Raw genomic sequence first — 20,236 nt, forward strand, 5'->3', positions numbered from 1 at the left:
ACTTCCTCTGTTCAGCTTTCATATTGTTTTTGTCTGATAGTGCTCAGAAGCTCTTAATTTCATCACAGGATGCATCTCTGGTTAAAAGAGTGAAAGAGGAAATGCTCATTATCTTTAATTTTGAAATACATGACTGCGATGTTAACCAAAGCTATGAGTGTATGGAAGAAGTCACTGCTGTTATTTTGTCTTTGACAAAATGTTACAGGAGGGAGATCTGAAACTTTATCTGTTGTGACCGTTCTCTTCCTCAGTTGCACTACTGATTTTACGGTTGTGTACATTTTACATTGTAGTGTGGATCAGAAAAAAAGGCAAATGTTTAAAGTTAAGGCTTAAAGACAGCGATGTCAACCACAAAGTTGTTTATTGTTTCACATACATGCCTACAGCAAATACACTTACATCACCAACCTTGCCTCCCACCCACCCCAGTTAAAACAGTATAGAACAATTACCTGTTTCACCAAATTATATAGGCCTCTACCCAGAATAAACTCTTTAGTTGCTTTTAAAAACTTTCTTTACTTGTTTCTTGAGTTATACAGTTTGAGAAACTATTCCAGTGAGAAATGGCTCTATAAATAACAGTTTCTTTCATTGCATTTGTTTCTAGTTTGAGGAATTGTAACCTGATCCCTCCTAAAATGTCTTGTGTTGTGGTTATGTCTGTTCTGGAAAACGTTTTTTTTTTTTTTTTTTAAGTACAGGCCGTAGAGTTGTTTTAAAATGCATATGTTTCCAAATATAATTAGAAGACTGCTTTCAGCCAGGCTCAGATCAGTGTGCATTTAGTCTACACTTTCTCCTCTTGAACTCTTAAGTGCAAGATGAGCTGCTCTGTTCTGCACTAAGCTTGTGTAGCTCTTTATCTGCAGTGCTTGACCATGGCAGTAGTCAAGATGATTTAATATGGCTTGTATGACCTGCAAAGTGGTCAGGTATAAGGAAAAAGGAGCATCTTCTGGTCATAGGTGTACCTCTCCTCATTTTCCCCAAATATTTTGTCAGTGTGCCTCTGCCAGGATAGTTGCTCAACAAGGATGACCCCCAGAAGTTCAGCTGCTGTGTGCTCAGCACAGCTGCCCAATTGCCCTCGTTGCCCTTTTACCAGGATCAAAATCCTTTAAATGATGCACCATCTTTGGCCACCAGGCGGCAGTGCTTACCCATCAAAGCTCCCACAGATCAACACAACAGGGCAAGTTACAGTAATAGTTGTTGACAGTTGATAGCCACACTCATGTTATTCCCACCTGCTTATCGTCAGTGGTAATCAGAGATATAGTGTTGTTGAGACTGTGGGACCAGTTGTCTATAGTGCCTTTGTTTGAGTCATCATTGTTTACAGTTGTTATTAGCGCTGGTATTTTAGGGGATTTTTGCGTTGAGTTTCCCTATGTTAAATGTCACCACTTATTGCCAGTGTATGATGAATGGCTCTTTCTTCATAACTGTCACACTGAATGGAAGACAATAAACAAACATGTGAAACACATTTGGGCAAAACCTAAAAAAAAATCCAAGACCAAAGAGCAATTTACTATCTTTACTTCCCTGTTGAATCATCCCTCAGACAGAGACAAAATGATTGAAACCATCACCGGTTTGTTTTAGTCTTGCCTTCCTTTTGAAAATACACAATCCAACCTCTAAAAAGCACCCAGACCTAGGTCACTGCACCACACAGTCCAGCCCTGTTGGCTCTCCATCCCTTGACATTCACCATTCTACTTTTAGACACGCTGCTCCCAAGTGGCTCAGTTCTTTGGCCTGGCAGGCGTTCACCTTCACAGCCACCAGGTAAATGTGGCGGTCAGTTGGCGGGACACTGGTGCCATGCAGGGCTTGTTGACATGTCAGTCATCACTGCCTCTGTGGGCAGACAGGCCAGAGAGTGTGAGAGAGCTGGTGCCTCTAAAGTCAGTCATTCAGAGTGTTGAGCTCCTGGCTTCCTGATGTGGACAGAAGGCAGGCAGCAGAGCTCTGTTAAACAGCAGATGTTTTACACTGCGGCCGTTACCCTCATTTCCTGGGCGGAGAGCTCCTCGCTCTATTAGACGAGTAACAGGAACCAGAAAGAAAAGAAGAGTTAGAGAGAGAGGCAGAGCGAGGGAGCGCGAGAGAAAAGTTAGCCGAGCTTCCACAAATCACTTTGTCACCAGCAAGCTCTGACAAGCACCAGGAGAGAGGGAGCGCTCAAGAGACGGGGAGAGAGGCAGGGAGTTAAATAGAGGTGCGAACAGGGAGTTGTGTCAGAGGAGACTCAAGAGGGAAGGTGTGAAGAAGCTGCAGAGGGCATAAATGAGGTGATACCGATGGATGGACAGAGACAAGACTACAATCTGATTCTCACAACAGTGTGAGCTAAGAGGGACTGTCACTCCTGCTACTGCTGCCGGTACTGCTGCTGTGTCTGGATGATACCCAGTTAAAGAGAAGGTGTGTCAAAACTTAACATTTTGTTACATGAGGACAGTGTTTGATTGGCAGAAGCTGTGGTTTTATCTTCTGATAACATCCCTCGCCTGAGATCACATTATTGTGTTTGAGAATGAAGACACAGTTACAGAGGCAGCTGCTCTGTGTGTGAAGTCGGCATGAGTCGGAGGCGCTGAAAGCATTTTCTGGTGAACTGCAGCTGTACACAGATCAGATCACATGCTGTTATTGCTAAAAAGAGGTAGTCAGAGAGGAGAGCGATACAAGTTTATCAGATCTGTGGGGACGTTTCTTTAGGTCTTGGTTGCATAGGTTTGCGACTGGTGTAAGTCAGTGAGATTTTAAATACCACATTGTACCTTGTTTCTCTGCACTGTGGATATCTAATTGGCTCTGGCTTGACCCAAAGCCTCAGGGGTCATCTGATCAAACTTCACCAGCAGAGAAATAGGAAGGCAGTTTTTCCACTTAAAGCACAGGACGTATCGCTGCTGTTTTCTCTTCCTTAGAGACGTTTAGAAAGGACCTTGACATTACACCCCTGTAAAGAGCAGTCCTCAATAATCTGTGAAGAGACCTTGTGGGTCAAGGAGGACAAGAAGCAGTGTCTCTGCCACTCTGCCACTATTAATTTTTGTAAGTTAAGCCTGGTAAGCAACACAACCTTGAGGTGACATGTGGAGGTTTATGTACTTGCTTTGAGTAGGAAGGGATTCAGTTTGATATTGCAGGTCTTGAAATCACATTCACAATTTAGTCTTTGAGTACAGAATCAGCTCCATTACGTATCTGAGTGTTGATTGTTGTGGACTCAGTGAGGACCTTCTAAGTGTCGGTGGTGCTGTCTGTTTGTATGTTTGGCTGGGCTCTGTTAGTATTTGACAGCTCCACTCTGGACTCATTTCAGCGTCTGGGACGTCATTGTGTTACCTGTGTGGCTGAGTCAGAGGCTGGCTCATCACTCCACGTCTGTCCGCCCACTGGGATTCTCTCCATTTGCCTCTATGCAAAGAGGGCAGAAGTTTTAGGTGGTTTTTACAGCAACAGTGACAGTGGTGGCACCAGCAGTCCTGAACTCTTCGGACTCTCCACACTGCATTAATTGTTTCGCTGTGTGTAAACACCTTGCGTCACTCACACCTCTCCCCTGAGTGATTCACTGTTCCCTAAGCATCCCCGGTTGGAGGCAAGGCAGTGAAAGAAAAGGTAAGGGAGAATTTGCTCAGAACCAAAGTGCTTACGTGGGTGCGAACAGTCAGGTTGACACCATGAAGCTGACGTTCATGATGCTCATGGTTGTGTACATGGTGGGCAATGTAAGTGGTATGTCTACGTGTAAGACGCTGGACCTAGAGATGGTGAAGAAAAAGCGCATCGAAGCCATCAGGAGCCAGATCCTCAGCAAACTGCGTTTGCCAAAAGAGCCAGAGCCAGATCAGGCAGGAGATGAGGAGGAGATCCCCTCCACCCTACTGTCCCTCTACAACAGCACCAAGGAGATGCTGAAGGAGCAGCAGACCGAGGTCCAGACAGACATCTCCACAGAGCAGGAGGAGGAAGAGTACTTCGCCAAGGTCCTGCACAAGTTCAACATGACCGGTGAGTGCCAGATCATTCGGAACACATCAGTCAAGTATTGTGGCACACTGACACCCATTGTCAAGAATGAGGGAAATTGCTGATGGCTTAACTACAGCACTAAGAATGTCAAGTAATAGTACAATGGTGATTTATGCTCCCTACATTTACAGGCACTTCAGGCAAACTGCTCAAGACACACACACGCACACACACAGCAAAGATCCTGAAGATGATTACAGGGTTCCACGTCAATGTTTTGTTTTTCACTTTTCCGGTCGGGCAAGTGGGACAAAAATCTACTTGCTCGTAGTCAATTTTTACTTGCCCCTATACGAATTGTTATATTTATGACTGGTTCAGAAAAAAACAACAAAGACTAAAGTTAACGGTCATGTTTAATCTTTATTGAAGTAAATGAATTAGGAAAGGGACACAGTAGCCTTAGTTACACAAAGATTGCACTGTAGGGCCGCCACAGAGACCCTTCTTTACACTGCCATTGTATTTTTACACGGAACCAAACAACATTTGCATGGTGTCGCTCTAGTGTGTTTTTTTTAATAGAATGCTGGTGTCTCAGAAGCAAAAGAGGCATGATGGGCATGACATGTAGGACAACAGTGTCAGCCTCTAGTGTGACATAGACACATTGAAGGCACTTTCTGAACAGTAACAATGGCACAACGTGGCAATAACATTCATTGACCGGCCCTGTTCTATAGCAACTGATCTCGTGCTCTGCTCAGAGGGTAGAAGCTCCCTGCGTTTTTCTTCAGGTCTTACATTCACAACTGCTATTGACAGAGGGAAATCTATTTGTAGCAAGAACTACTGCATACAAATTAAGCCAAAGAAGGTGTTTTGTCGTTAAAGCCAATATTTCACGTTCCAAACTTTGAGGCTACAGCCCAAATTAATCAGCATATGCCCAATGGCTGGTGTCAATTCCAATCTCCTCCATAAATTCCCTCAACATGTGTACCCCTTCTGATCTCCACCCAACATCTTCAGGCAGCCTGAGGAGTTCAGAGATCACAGGCGTAACAAGTTAGCAGGACTGTGCTTTGCATCTGGTCTTATGCTCCGTGTTGCTTTCGTGGTGTCTATGGCATTTTTACGGCTTTATTAGCGATGTTTGTTTGGCTTGCCCGCATACGCTGTTTGTTCAGCCAAATGGTTTTTGGCTGTAGTTTTGCAATGACTCCCAAAACTATTATGATAAACAGACTTTTTTCTTAGTTTGTTGCTTTGCTCTATTGTTCTCTACATGCCTATACTCCTCACCCTATCAGGCAGGCATCCACACTATCCCTCTTTTATCCACCACTTCAAAAGGAAGACTTGAGTGGATGGACGGTGCTCAGGAGTGTGCAGACCAAAGGGAGAACAAAGGAACTTTCAAAATGAAGGGGCATGATTTTGTTCTGCTTAGATGAAAACCAAAGAACAGGAGGGAATTATGGGAAAATTGAGAAAATTCGCCCTTACCCTGCCTCTCTTTCGTTTTCTCTGTCTGTCTGTCTGTCTGTCTGTCTGTCTCTGTCTCTCTGTCTCTCTGTCTCTCTCTCTCTCTCTCTCTGTGTCCCTCAGGGATTGGGGGTTTCCTGTAACTTGAGCACTGGGTTCTCCCTTGCTTATCCTGTCACTTGTTCTCCATCATATCTCTTTCTCCCTGACCATTTCACATTTCATTCCCATATCTCTCTGCCCATGATTACCCTTCTGTCTCTCTCTCTTTCTGTCTGTCTCTCTCTCTCTGCTGGGTTTCCTGAGCTTATTATCAGTGTGTTTGCAGCATGTTTGTGACAGGGCAGCTTGGCAGGAAGGAAGGCAGGCTGATGGCCACTGAGATCTTGAGTGTGACTCAGGTCCGGTGCAAGCGGTGCCCATGGGGAGCATGTGTTTCCTACCTCAGTGGAATGCCAGAGAACACCCATCCACTGTCTTGAAGAAGTGTTTCACTGCTGGAAAGATGTTCTTCTCAACTGAGCTGTCTATGCAAATGAAAGAAGCTAATACTTTTGAAATTGGTGCTACATCACCAGAGAAAACAAAGAAAAAGTGCTGTGGCATTTGCTTTTGCTTGAGGTAGAAAACATATAATTACCAGAATGCACTGTGCCGCACTGGACCAGTTAATGCTCCTGCTGCTTGGTGATGTAATGCGAGGTTGGCTTTTTTCCCACAGGAAAAAATATGGCTGCCAACTGGTAACAAACAATATGAAATTAGAGATAAACAGTAAACTAAAATATGTTTCTGAAATATACTTTAGGCAAGAAAAAGGCAATGCAGAAACAGAATTTTGGTTGATGTTAAATCAGCTCAACTCTGCTTATTTTCAGCCCTCATTTTCTCAATATAGGAAACAGTAAGATGCCTGCTCCCTGTCCACAAATTCTCATATTACAGCCAAACAGTGCACTAAAATTTAATAATAAAATAAAACTTGATAGCTGATCTCAAGATGGTGCCTATTCATTCCACTAGAGTTGCTGGTACATACACAAAAACAATTTTCTCGCTTCCTGGGTTTCCTTTCATGGTATGAGGCCCATTGAATATGTGCAGTAGTGTTTCTCCCGCTGGCCCTGTCTGCAAGTTTCCACTTGCCTTATAGACTTTACATTGTAATGGTGTTACAGATTTCTAAATCGATTTCTTCGGCTTGAGGACAGTTTTACAAAGATAAAACCTCCATGGCTCAAAAATTCAGAATAAAAAGAGTCCTTGTTTGCAGTTCAAGGTGTCTTTTACAGTAGCCTGGAAATCCAGACCCAAATCTAGAAAGATTTAGGGTCTGGCTATAAGTAATGCAAATGGCCCAACTCGATGAGCGGCACCAAGCATGCATTTGAAAATATCACTGCACGCAATTGGATAACACTACGACCTATCAGAACAATACACGGGGTGACGTATCCAGAGCTTAGCTACCAGCGGAGCTAACTGGTAGATTAGCCTCTTGCCGTATCCGGTCAGCAAAACAGCAAAAATGTCCTTCTTGCAAAGGAAAGATTCGAGCACCGTCTTCTGTTCCTCTTTTAGAGAAAAAGCCAAGTCTAACTCGTTCATTGTAGCGGCCAAAGCCGTTTCAAACAACTGGTGTTCATCTGTAGCCATCTTGCAATGTTAACTGACTGAATCCGGACTTCATTGTCGCAGCGCTGTCATCATCTGTTTAGCTCGCCTCTGGCCCGACTATATCAGATACACCAATGTAACTGGTGCAGCTCAGCTCCAATGGCATGAGTAATGAGCATCATTACTGATTGCCAGAGTGACTCGCTGAGCAAATTCAAATTGTGCTCTTGTGAGAACTCCGGATTTCCAGGGTACTTTTACAGTGGTGGATGATGGGAAATATGTTTTTGGGCTGCAGGGTATTTGTTTTCACTGCAATACCGGGAGTGGCCACTGGGAAAGATTGGAAGCAAGGCTAAGCAGCATTCCTGTGGGCCTGGTTATATCGTTTGATCGATTGATCTCAGTACTTTTGGCCAGTAAACAGTATGGTGCTCACCTCCTGTTTACAAACCTGTATATTACAGCTAAACAATGCACTAAAATATGTTTCTGAAGACAGTTTAGGTGAGAAATAGGCAATACAATAACATGACCTTGAAATATATAAAAACAGCATTGCCTAGTTTTACCGTTTGATTTGAGTTTGAGAGAGAGAGGGGTGGGTCTTTCTTGATTTGCTTCTGTGCTCTTTGTGTCCTTGGTGGTGGACAAACGAAAATGCAGTCGTTCATTCCTATGAAAGTTGCTCAGTGGCACATGAGGCCAAAAAAGCTCTGTTACCCCAGCATAAAATTATTCGGATTTTCCGAATTGTGAGGCCCATAGAGTAAGCGCACTAGAGCAATCAAGCAGCTCAGTTTGCAGTGAAACTCCCACACACTGTCTTACCTGCCAAAGAAATATATTTATTGCAGCGTTTCGGTAACTAGACCTTCAACAGTAATCCACTGATTTACAGACATCTCTTTCACAATGTAAGTCTATGAGAAAAAGTCTTTTTGGTTCCAAGTGATGGCCCTGGACGTTGTAATTCTATGTTTGGCCATTTTGTAAAATTGTCTTAAAAGGCTGACGCTGTTCCTTGGGGCTGCGTAGTTCAAGCTACAGCCCTAGAGCCAGCCAAAATCCACCAGGTGACGGGTTTTTTTGAGCACGGAGATCTGGCCACTGGTAAGATGGAGAGAATTTATCGAAGTTCATTTACACATACTATACACATTGTTATGATACAGACTTGGTTAAAAGATCGTATCCATTTATCCCTCAGCACAGGGCCTTAAAACAGACTCAACCTCTACACACTGGGAAATGGAAGTGCATGAGTGTACATGTGCAGGCCCAGCAAGAAGTGTTTTGCAATTATTTAAAACACACACACAAAAGGGTGTGGGAGACAATTCAGCCTCTGCTCTTCTCTGAGTAAAAGACAGAGGACTGTGTTTAAGCAAAGCAATTAAAAAAGAAGCCAAGTGGAGAACACGTTTTTAAAATATCCATTAGCAAATCCTATTCGTCACTTCAATTTGCGGTTCTTTTTATTGGACGACTCACATTTTCCTGATACCCCAAAAAATGCCTGCAGGCATGCATATCTGTGTGCAGAACATTTTAGAACTTAATAGTTTTAGCCTCCATCATGGTAATTGTGTGGTGGATTAGGCTACATTCTCTTAGTAAATTAGCAGTCACATTGCCCACCCCCCTTGAAGCCCATACAAATTCACCTCTCCCGTTCAACATGGTGTTGGTCCATATGTAATTCAGCTCATAAACACAGTGAACACTTTCCCCCTTTTGGAAACTAGCCACTTTGGACCATTCACAGGAGTGAAGCGAGTTTACTGAGTACTTATTTTATTTACCCTACAATGAAGAAGAGTAGAAACGGGGGTCCGTTTGTGTAAAACAGGGTGAGGTGGGACACTAGAGATTGACTAGTGAGCTTTAGGAGGGTGGAGTTGAGCGTATGAAGGAGGCAGATATTTAGCCTGTTGCTGGAATCTGGTTCCTCCCACTGGTAATTACAGTGCTGTCTCCCTACCTGTCACAACAGCTGTCCCCAGCTTACCTGCAGATAGGCCCTGATTCAACACACAAATCCCCCCACACCCATGTTAGTATGCAAGCTGGGGTACTATCTTTACCCCTACCTGGAGGCCTTTTCTCAGCCGAGCATGAAGAAGAGATTTTGCACTTTGTATTTTGAGCAGATGAGCAATTTAGTAATAGGAAGACAATCCAAGCTGTGTTAATTGTAAAGTAGAAGTGAGGATAAAGCTTCACCATAATTACGGCAATGCAGCCAGTATGCTTCTTAGAGGAAGTGACTTAATTTCCTGTTTCGTAAACACTTCTCTAACCCTTAACACATTTATCTCAGTTTACTCAAACTGGCCGGAGACGATGACTTTCCGTGCTTGGCGTTGCTTGGTACATCCTTGCCATTTCACTGTTCTTCATACTGTACTGACACTCTGTGTTTCCATTTAAGCAATTACAACCAAACATTTGACTATGCTCTGGGTGGGACCAGTAAAATGCCATCTCATTTCCCTTTACACTCTGCACCAGCTCTTTTCTCAGTTTCAGTTTGGCTTCACTACTAGGGGTGAAACACTACCTAAGCAGCAACACAGATGGTGATACTGGTAAATGATACACAAGCAGCCATGGCTCCTGGTATAGCCTGGATCACAAGTATGCAAGGCTGGGCTGTAGCTCCTGTCAGAGAGTAATTCCCGGACTTGAGAGCAGAGAATCCTGGCTTTGGCAGGCTGAGGCAGAGTAGAAGGTTTGGGCCTGAGCCAGACCCGCGCTCCATTGATACACATCTCCAGTTTCTCTGCACCCCCACTTACACCCTTCCACCCCTCACAACTGTGTTACATTCATATGAGTACATTCTTCATGTTGCTGTTTTCTTTGTCGGTTACAACCCCCTCCTTCTACACCTCCTCCCACTCTCTGTCTTTCTGCACGGTGTTTCAATAGCGATCATCTGCCTTCTTATCTTTGCACGTCTCCCTTCTACTTAATCCTTTGTAATGTAACGCTGGTAGATTTATGGTGTTAAAGTCTTCAGTAGCTTGGCTCTGTTTTCTATCAGCCTCTGCAGGAGGAAAGTTCCTGCTGTCATGATATGGGCAGGCTCTGGAATAAAAATTGCAAATATGGGCAGGAATACTGTAAGAACACAAAACACTCTCTATGGTCAACTTTACAGCAGCTGGAAGAGATGAATGTTTGGCTGCAGTTAAGATTATTGAGTAACACTGTGGATTTGGCTATTACATTTTATTAGTGTGTGCAAAGAATTCTGAAGTTTGTTTATGAAAAACAGAGTAATAAACATCTTAGTGTTACATTATGCAGAAAATTGCATTGATGTGTGGATCAAGTGTGTAAATAAGTAAAGACTTACTAAAAAGAATTTTGAACATAGTGTAATACAGAAAAATGTTCACAGCTCAAATTAGCTGAACTTTTAATTTCAGTAAGGACCTGATTCTTTGAACCTTACATCCATTAATTGTCCTGTGAGAGCATCCATTTGTCAAGTTGTCATGTTTTATTAGTTGAAAAATCCTGCGTTCTTGTGCCAAGAGATATTGCAGCAAAGTGTTTTACAAGGACTGTTCCTAATGACTAATTTTCCTGACATTTCAATGGAAGTTTAACCTTAGACTAGTCTACTAGTCTAAAAGCAGGAAAGCATTTAAAAAACAATCCAGATTTAGCACAGTATTATCTACAAGGGTGTACACTGTCCGATATAATATCGCATACATTCTAGGAGCCATTTAAAACCATGAATCACATTTTTCAGTATGTGTTTTAAATACTGCTGATTTGTTTTGCACTTTGCCCCGTGCATTATGGATTTTGTACATTATCCTAAAGAAGACGACAACGCCTCACTAAATAAAAGTTAACAAATTACATTTATTGAAAACAATATTCAGCATACTCGCCACATGGCATTATGTTTGGGGAAGAGCACATTTTGACTTGTTTAGGACTCAAGGGTTAGGACTTGGGACTTGACTTGAGACTTGAGTGCAGAGACTTATTTGTAACTTGCAAAACAATGACTTGGTCTCACTGCCAGCACTCTTTTTTTGGATAAATAACTGATGCTAAAATACTAACAAATATCATAAATAGCTTAAAGATGCAGATCAAAAAGTTACAGAAGAACATTTTATAATTACAGTTCCCATTCAAAGTAATTTCCCTTCTTTAGGGAAAATGTTGTTTTGAGACACACATTATGTGACAGGCCAGTAGGCTTTTTCTCACTTATATTCCTTCATACATGGCATGTTGTGCCTTTAAACATCCAAAAACTCAGAATCAGTGTTGAGATAAAGTCAAGCACAAAATGGTTTTGTCAAATCTTCTAATGAGTAATTGTTTTCAATCCCACAGCAAAAAATGACACAGGAACCACCAAGACGTCAAAAATCATCCCAATGTTCTTTGACATCTCCGAGATACGGCGGAGTGTGGGGGATTACCGCCTGCTGACCAGTGCCGAGCTCCGGATGCTCATCAGGCAAACTAACATACCTACTGCTGAGGAGCGGGTGGAGCTGTATCAGGATATGGGGACAACATCCCGCTACCTCGCTTCCCGCTTCATCACCAACCAGTGGAAAAACAAATGGCTGTCCTTCGATGTCACTGAGACCCTGCAGAACTGGCTCAAAGGGAATGGTGAGAAACAAGCTTCATTTATTGATCTGATACTACTGTGACCTCTGTCCATTTGTTTGGTTCCGGAGTATATTTACCTTTACAGAAAAAGTAACCAACCAGTTTTAAATTGATCACGGTTATAAATTTTTGTCTTACCAGAGGATGAGCGGAGTTTCCAACTTCGGCTGTTTTGTGAATGCGGCCAGACAAGTGATGACCGCGGCTTCAGTTTTACCATCTCTGGGATAAATACTGGTAGGGGAGACACAGGATTGATACAAACGATGACACAGCAACCGCCCTACATCCTGACCATGTCCATCCCTCAGAATGTCAGCAGCCACCTCACCTCACGCAAAAAACGTTCCACGGATGTAAAGGATACATGTACAGCGTAAGCAATCACACTGTTCTGTTGTGTTTTTTTCACTGAAATTTTTAAAGCTAACCTAACCTACAGGCAGCTTCGATCACTGTATGGTAAATAGACTACTGAGCTTTTCAACCTCAGCTGGATTAAGCACTTTACAATGTGCCTCTCATTCATCCCCTCACACACACTAACGCAAGGCTGAGCTGCAGTGTAAAGCAACTGGGGCTCAGTGTCTTGCTCAAAGACACTTTGATGTGTGCACAGGAGGAGCTGGGGTTCAAACCACCAATCTACTCTTTCTTCTGAGGCACACATGTGCTGTAGAACTGCTCAGTGCCGTTCGGGCCCTGACACACCAAGCTGATGTCAAAGAACAAGAGGCAATGAATGCATCGCCTCACGTTGTCTGTGCCTCGGGCAAAAAGCTGTACTTGAGCACACTGCAAAAACTACAGCCAATGATCAACTAGCACATGTCCTGCACCTGCTTGAGAGGAAATAACTCTCCATTGCAGCAGGCAGCAGTAATCTGTATTTGTCATTTAAAATGGGAAACTTGAAGACCGAAAGGATGGATTCAAGATGCTAGTTAACCAGATAGCACATTAACAACACAACCACCAAAACACGAGATTTACGGTGCACTAGCGAACAACGACAAAAACAATTAACGACTGTTTCTGCTAAAGAGCTCAATAGCTAAAAAGAAAGTATTACTCAACATAACAAGTTTGTTTTATCTCATGCCCTCTTGACTTCAGCCATTTGTTTGATTTTCTCATTTCTGTGTCTCTTCTCGTGCCAATCAGAGAGATTTCACTCATCGATGGGCTCCATCGGGTCCGATGTATAGTCAAAATGCTGAATTAGCCATAAAAACTGATGAGGGCCGACTAGTGCCAATGGTTTGGGACACTTTGCACAAACCCGCGTGACAGACGCTCACTGATGGCCTGATGTTGACCAACAGCAGACAGTCAGTTGGTGTTTCTGGGCCTTACAGGGACAGTTTGTATTTTACACTTGATTTGTCACTTTCTTTGGTAAAGTAGCTGCTGTATATCAGACACCAGACTTTCATTTAGGTAAACAGAGTAAATCTTAGGGCCCTGACACAAGAAGCCAATGATCGGCCGTTGGTCAGTGTTGGGCTGTCAGTGAGTTTCTGTCACTCTAGTTTTTGTGGTGTGTCTGTTGGCATTAGCTGGCCCTGGTCGGCCTTTGTCGTCTGTTGTTGTTCATGGTGAGGCTGTCGGTTAATGAAATCACTCTGATTGGCAGTTCAGCTCAGTGCACCAGAAGAGAAACAGATGTGAGGAAAGCAAACAAATGGCTACAGTAAAGAGTATGTGACATTGATACACACTTGGTATATTAGGTAGGTTATTTCTTTAACTATTGAGCTCGTGAGCGGAAATGGTGTGTAACTGTTTTTGTTGTTCTTCACTAGCATACAGTAAATATTGGAAATGTGCGTGATTAGTTGAACAGTCGATTAAGTGTTGCCACCCGTGCTAGTTGGCACTACAAATACAAGTCAGTTGAAGTAATCAGTAAAATTATTATTATTTTATGTGATTGTGTTGACCAAATAAAAATACTGTTGTAATCAAGTCAAGCACATTTCTGAAAGAATATTGTTTTCAATAAATGTTACTTGTTAATTTTCATTTAGTGAGGTGTTTGTTATGTATTGTAGGATAGCATGCAGTGTTCATACTGCACAGTGCAAACCAACAAACATTTCAGTGGTATAACACAATTTGCTAATTAAATAAATGAGATTAACAATTATCAAATGGCTCTTGTAATATACACATTTTTTCAGACAATTTTTACCCCTATAGATTAAATTGTGCTAAAATTTGATTGTTTTCTGAGTGCTTTTTTACCGTTAGTCTAGCTGACTCGTCTAAGTTTAAATGTGAAAACATCAGGGACATTAGTTGTTAGGAGCATTCAACAGGTTGTTTTAACGGGTTGTGTTAACAGTGTGCTAACTGGCTAACCAAGGTATTGAATCCATACTGTCTGTCTTCTGGTTTCCCTTTTAACTGACAAATACAAACAATACCTGCAGCTGCTGGTATGGACAGTTATTTCCTCTTACGCAGGTGCAGAACATTTGTGCTCATTGGCTGCTGGCTGTAGTCTTTGCGGTGTGTTCAAGCACACCTTTTTGGCTGAGATACAGCTGTGGTGAGGAAACGCAACAGACATCACCAGTTCATTATGTAGGTTTGGTGTGTCTGGGCTTTAAAGGGAGAGTTTGTATTGTAGCCTATATTTAATGTGTTATTTGCTTCAGGAAAGAAGTGGCTGCAGTAAGTCAGACACCCGACTTTCATTTAGATAAATACAGTAAATCTTTGGGTCTTATTTAGGGTGGAAAAAAATATCAGCTTTTACACTGACAGGATATGTGTAATTCTACATTAAAACTCTCCTTAGTGCAGCTTTAAAACTGACTGATGTTGAAAATGTGCCTTCTACAGCTGATGTTTCTCTGTTTCCTCACATGCAGTCAGACAGAGACCTGCTGCGTGCGGAGCTTGTATATCGACTTCAGGAAAGATCTGGGCTGGAAGTGGATACATAAGCCAACAGGCTACAACGCTAACTACTGCATGGGGTCCTGCACCTACATCTGGAATGCTGAAAACAAATATTCACAGGTATAGTGCAACACCTCACTGTAGTGTGCAAATCACATCTGATCACATGGCTGACTGAAGGTTTGACAGCTCAGACGGAAAGATTCCTCAAAACATGATTTTCTCCCCCTCTGGTTACTGAAGGACTGTTTTGATTCACATACCAGTAGTGTGAAACACATGAAGTGGTGAAGTTTGTGTTGTAACGGCTTGTTGAGAGGAGTTACATTAGTGCTAAAATGTCCATCGCTCTGTTGGTTGACAGAAAATAAACAATTCTGATGAATCATTTTAGTTGTTCATTGAGAAGAAAAGTCAAACATTCAATGTTACAGCTTCTTAAAGGTTCTGTATGCAACCTTCAGAGCATTAATATAACAGCAAACCACTATTTGCTATGTAAGGACATAGTAATGGTATAGTAATGGCATCTTGAGCAGACAATAACACCCCTTGGCATCACATCACATTGCAACACATAGGGTACCCTTTTGTGTGCCCATTTGAGCCACAGCTGAAAACACAGTGTAACATGTGGTAAATGTTGTGAAACTGTCACATTTGGGCAACAAAACAACTTGGGTTTAAAAAAAGATAATGTTTTTGCTTAAAACGAGTGTGTTTGTTATGTAACATAACTCCTAGATTATACAAATGATTTTGTTTGACCCATCCACCTCGCCTCACTCATACTGTGTCAGTTGCTCTCAGCTTCATTGGTTTGCATGGGTTTATATTAAAGTTAGTTTAGCCTGGTGCATCTCAAAGAGACACCAAAGGGTGCCTGTGTTGTTGATATCACACCAAGGATCATGATAAAGTGTTGGTATTTGATGCCATGGGAATGAGAGAGACAGAAAATGAAGTCAGGCTAACTCTGTGTGTGTGTATCCCACTGGCTAGCTCATGGCCACCACTCTTTACTGTGTTCATACAGTGGTTACTGCAGATATCTAGACAGTGTCATCACAAAAGCGTAGCACCCACCCCCCAATTCTCCCATAGTTAACACTGTTAGCTCTGTCAGCACTGTTCCCATTGTTTAGCACTTTTTTATGGAGTTAGCAGTGTTAGCTGCTAGTCGCTGGCTCAGCCATTTTGTAAACTGTGTGTCTAGACGAGTCAAATGCTCTGAATTTTGCATAGAACCCCTTTAAAATGTAAAATTTTGCTGTTGTTGGTCGGGCAAAAAACACATTTGGAAGACATCACATTGAGCTAAAAAAAATTGCAATCAGCCTTTTTCACAATCTTCAATCAATTAATCAGAAAAATAGCATACTTCTACTGCCACTGTCAGCTTTATCACTATACTTTATTACCAGATACATACAAACCTAGTAACATTCCCATCAGCCTCAGCTGCACACCTTTTGTTTAGTGATAATTAGCAAATGTTAGCATGGTAGTGAGTCGCTACCATTGACTGTATGAGATAACGGACTCAATTTTGGCATTTCGGCCATCATCATCTTGGCGCCATAAGTGTCTGTTTTGGACGAGAGGTTGGATCTGTGAGATTTTTCAGCCCCACAGGTTGCCTCTTAATGACTAGTATGGCTGTAGATTCTTAGGCTTGTTCAGTAGTCACATGTAACTAACATTTTGAGTCGGTCATGTGTATCAGTTTTTTGCTAATTTAGTGCTGAGTCTTCAGTCTTTTTCAGAGTGGAATAGCCACTAAAACAGCACTCACTAAAACTTTAGGAAAGGGAAAATCTGTTAAACATTATTCGTAACTTAATAATTATTTAAGAAATGTTTTAATTTACAAATGTTTTTAACAATGAATTAAATAAATGATTATGCAAAGACTGTTCAACAAGACACCTGGATTTGAACAAAAGCACTCTTGTAACTCAAACTTGTAAATTCATTGTCTGTTACAGCCGCTTTGCACGTCACATGTTGGTGATGAAATTCTGAGCTAAGTTCTCTGTTTCCATGTCTTTCCCCCACATAATTGTTTACAGATTTTGGCCCTGTACAAGCATCACAACCCGGGAGCCTCTGCCCAACCCTGCTGTGTTCCCCAGGCATTGGAGCCCCTGCCAATCCTCTACTATGTGGGCAGGCAACACAAGGTATTTATACTGCAGCCAAGTAACCTTCATCCTGAGGTGAAATGTTTACAGAACATTTTATGTGAAAGCAACACTTGAAGATGATTTATCACGTCACTGTTGATTTTCACTTTCAGGTGGAGCAGCTGTCCAATATGATTGTGAAGTCCTGCAAGTGTAGCTAAAAATACAGCATGGCACACGGCTCTGCCTCCCCTCAAACATACACAGAGATGTGTCTGAGACCACAGAGAGGAGCATGTGAATGGAGATAAAGGGGACGAGAATAATGTGGACGAAGGGAACAAAATATTTAAAGCCATCGGGATCTTTGTGGTCAACCTTTCCTCTTGTGAGCTCTACCATTATCATCTTGAACGCACATCAGTCAGTGGAGTTCCTTATAAAGACATTACAAATATCATTTTCTGTGTGTATACACTTTTTACTTGCAGTAGTCAAAAAATCTGTCTTGAAATGAATTAATTTATTTGTTGGAGGGACAGATCTGTAAAAAGGTGATATACATGCTTAAAAGGGTGTCACAGTGAAAAGGATAAAAATGATTTATAAAAGCCCTAAAATGTGGATAAAGGATGCCAAAGGACACGAGGACCAAAATGACCTCAATGGAAGAACACTTTTGTTTTCACAGATGATTGTCTGGGACATTTCTGTAATTTCCATGTCATCTTCCTAAAGAGGTCATAGTTAAAGGTGCTAAATCCCAGGTGTGGAAACAGTGGTTGTTGGGGTTTTCCTGGACGATAACGCCACAGGTGTTTTTGAAGAGAGTTATGGCGTAAAGGACAACAGACAACCGCAGGGACAGTCCAACCTGGGGAAACTCCCTCTGACAGAGAGGCTGGAGTCGTCAGCCATCTGAGCAACATTTCACATGAACCGTCCATCAGTTTTACTTGCTTTGTTTGTTTTTTCAACCCACGTGATTTATACAATGCTTTTTGTGTTCATAGTTGAATGTCTGCTCGTCCTTATGAAGCCTCCCGTGCTGTCAAAGCCATGAGTAATATGAATGGTTGTAAGAGTGATGACACCATGTTTTCTCCCTCTTAGGATTCACAGCCAGCTTGTTGTCTTTAGATGGTGAGGGTCAGGGGATGTGGTCGTAGTGTTGGTTTTAGGGAAGTCATTCAGACTCAGTACACACATTTGCTGTTTGTTTTTTATCGCCATAGCAAATTAGGGGCAATTTATTGCCTTTTTTATTTCAGGACAAGTTTTTACTTTCATCTGAAGTGTGATGCTTTTTGCACAGGTCAAGAATCAGTTCAGCTTCTATGATTTGTTTTAGGGATAAAAACCAACACAATTTTTTTAGTTTAACATATTTTTTGTAGTGCACTTACCATTTGAAATTTGTAAATATTTTAACAATTTGAAATAAACATTGATGTTAAATTATCACATCAGAGTGGAAGAGTTTTGTGAGGAAATAAAACCACATGCAATGTTTCCACTTGTCGGAGAGCTGTGCTGTGAAGGTGTGTGTTGCACTTGTCAGTGCATGCATATGTATGTGTGTATTAAATTACGGTAAGGGGTGTGAACATTTTGTGAAATGAGCACAAACTGAAACACACCTAGTGTTGTGGACATGAATGCCATCACCGTTAAGACATGTAGTTTTGTTTTGTTCATCACAAAAAAGTAAGAATATAATGTTTAATCTTGTTAGTGTTAGTCATTTTGGTCTATGAATGAGGAACTACAACACCTCCTACACCTTTTCAGTATGAAGTTACTCTTCTACTTAAAGGAGCAGTGTGTAGAATTTAGTGGCATCTAGTGGTGAGGACTGCAGATTGCAACCAGCTGAAACTTCTCCTGGTTAGGATTCCTCAAGGTTCATGAGGTTTTTACTGGAAGCCGAATCATCCGCAGAGGCGTCTTCCTCTCCAAAACGAACAGACCCAGTGATTTTACCCAGTAAAAAGACAGCATACAGCATTTCCAAGTTAAAGAAAATATTTGTTCTTTCAATGCTGTTCAGCTCGTTGCTTTGGGGCTGCTAACTACAGCGGCTGACATGAAAACGCAATTAGCCTCAACTTGAACCAGTGTCAGGTTCCCTAAGCAGTTTCGTAAGTAGATATAAGCAGCTCATTGTAACGAAAGTGCAACAATCCCTTTTTTTTAAGGTGATTATAGATGAAAGAAAATACACTTATTATATTATATTATATTCCATTCCTGCCAATATATTCTTCTGAATCCTACACACTTAACCTTCAAACACCTCTCATCTGATCCTTTGCTGATGGGGATATACCTCACTCAGCATGCACAGAACACACATCAAGACCAGGTTGTGCAATTAGTAAAGACTGTCCACCAGAGATCCACCAGTGGAAAAGCTTGGCATATGCCAGGTGCATGTGGTCTATTTCTGGGCAAGCAGTAGATGCCTGTTTACTCTGATGAGTGTGGACTGACTGAAGAAGAGCAGCCCTGCAGGGCTTCACCAACGGCTACGCCAGCACTAGAATTCCCGGACGTACAGCCCCGCTCTTGGCACTGCCTTTACCTGCAAGGATGCACGCCATACCAACATTTTTTTTTTTTACTATCTCCGAGCACCTCGTCCACCCCCACCCTACCAGCCCCACCCCTCTCCCTCAGTACTCAAGGGATTACTGGCAGCCCACGAGGCTGAATTGGGAGTGAGGAAAGCAGGTCCAGACCCGTTGGTAAGTCCCAGACTTAAGGGCAGTGACTACATGGAAAATTAAACACACATACTGTACACATGCACATGAAAACACTGAACCCACTGACACACAGCCATGGCTCAAACACATCAACGTCAAATACCTTACATAAGCTCTTTGCTACAGAGTGATGGTGGGGGATGCTTGTGCTGCTAACAAGGTGACAGTGAGCTGTGCTATCTTGTTCCAAAGCTGGTCATGTTACCCAGGGTTCCTCTGGAAAGCGCAGGAATTTTCCTCCTGCGAGCCAACACAGAGAGTGCTTGTTTGGAAAGTGCTCTCCAAAGGCAGATAAACAAAGTAAAATGAAACATGATCAACATAATTGAATCCCATTTTGTCTCACCTCTGAAAATGATTCAGACAGATCTGTTGCCAAGTCTTGATATTTAATGGTGCCGAGGCACAAGATGTGCTGTTTTATCTTGGCAGGGCAGATGTAATTGGAATGTTATAAGGGTTTTTTCCTCTAAGAAAACAGGATCATTACCAAAGCCAAACAAGCACAACATGAGTTTTGTTGGAGGAGACAAGATCATTAAAATTTGTTTCTAAAGATGCCTGCACCTCCTCCTGCTCAACTTTCTCTATAATGACCAAACAAAGGGTATGACTGACAAGAGACTCATAAATCTATCATGGTGTTAATGGAACAGTCCCAGAGGG

At 42.1% G+C, this 20,236-nt stretch overlaps 1 protein-coding gene across 1 annotated transcript; it reads left to right on the forward strand.

Moving 5' to 3' along the window:
* Positions 1-1,989: 1,989 nt before the first annotated feature.
* On the forward strand, positions 1,990-17,814 carry tgfb1a (transforming growth factor, beta 1a). Its single transcript, XM_049576571.1, has 7 exons — positions 1,990-2,442; positions 3,350-4,041; positions 11,479-11,766; positions 11,908-12,142; positions 14,646-14,796; positions 16,749-16,859; positions 16,976-17,814. Exons 2-7 carry the CDS (start codon positions 3,711-3,713, stop codon positions 17,021-17,023), a joined length of 1,164 nt encoding a protein of 387 aa, XP_049432528.1. The 5' UTR covers positions 1,990-2,442; positions 3,350-3,710; the 3' UTR covers positions 17,024-17,814.
* Positions 17,815-20,236: the final 2,422 nt, after the last annotated feature.

This window comes from Epinephelus fuscoguttatus, linkage group LG5 (genome assembly GCF_011397635.1).
Source record: "Epinephelus fuscoguttatus linkage group LG5, E.fuscoguttatus.final_Chr_v1".
In the NCBI taxonomy this organism is placed as follows: Eukaryota; Metazoa; Chordata; class Actinopteri; order Perciformes; family Serranidae; genus Epinephelus; species Epinephelus fuscoguttatus.

Excerpts from the sequence above, each read along its gene's own strand:
- tgfb1a (XM_049576571.1), top strand. The coding sequence starts at position 3,711 with ATGAAGCTGACGTTCATGATGCTCATGGTTGTGTACATGGTGGGCAAT. Across the intron at positions 4,042-11,478 it reads GCACAAGTTCAACATGACCG|CAAAAAATGACACAGGAACC; the intron begins GTGAGTGCCAGA and ends TCAATCCCACAG. Across the intron at positions 12,143-14,645 it reads GTAAAGGATACATGTACAGC|TCAGACAGAGACCTGCTGCG; the intron begins GTAAGCAATCAC and ends CCTCACATGCAG.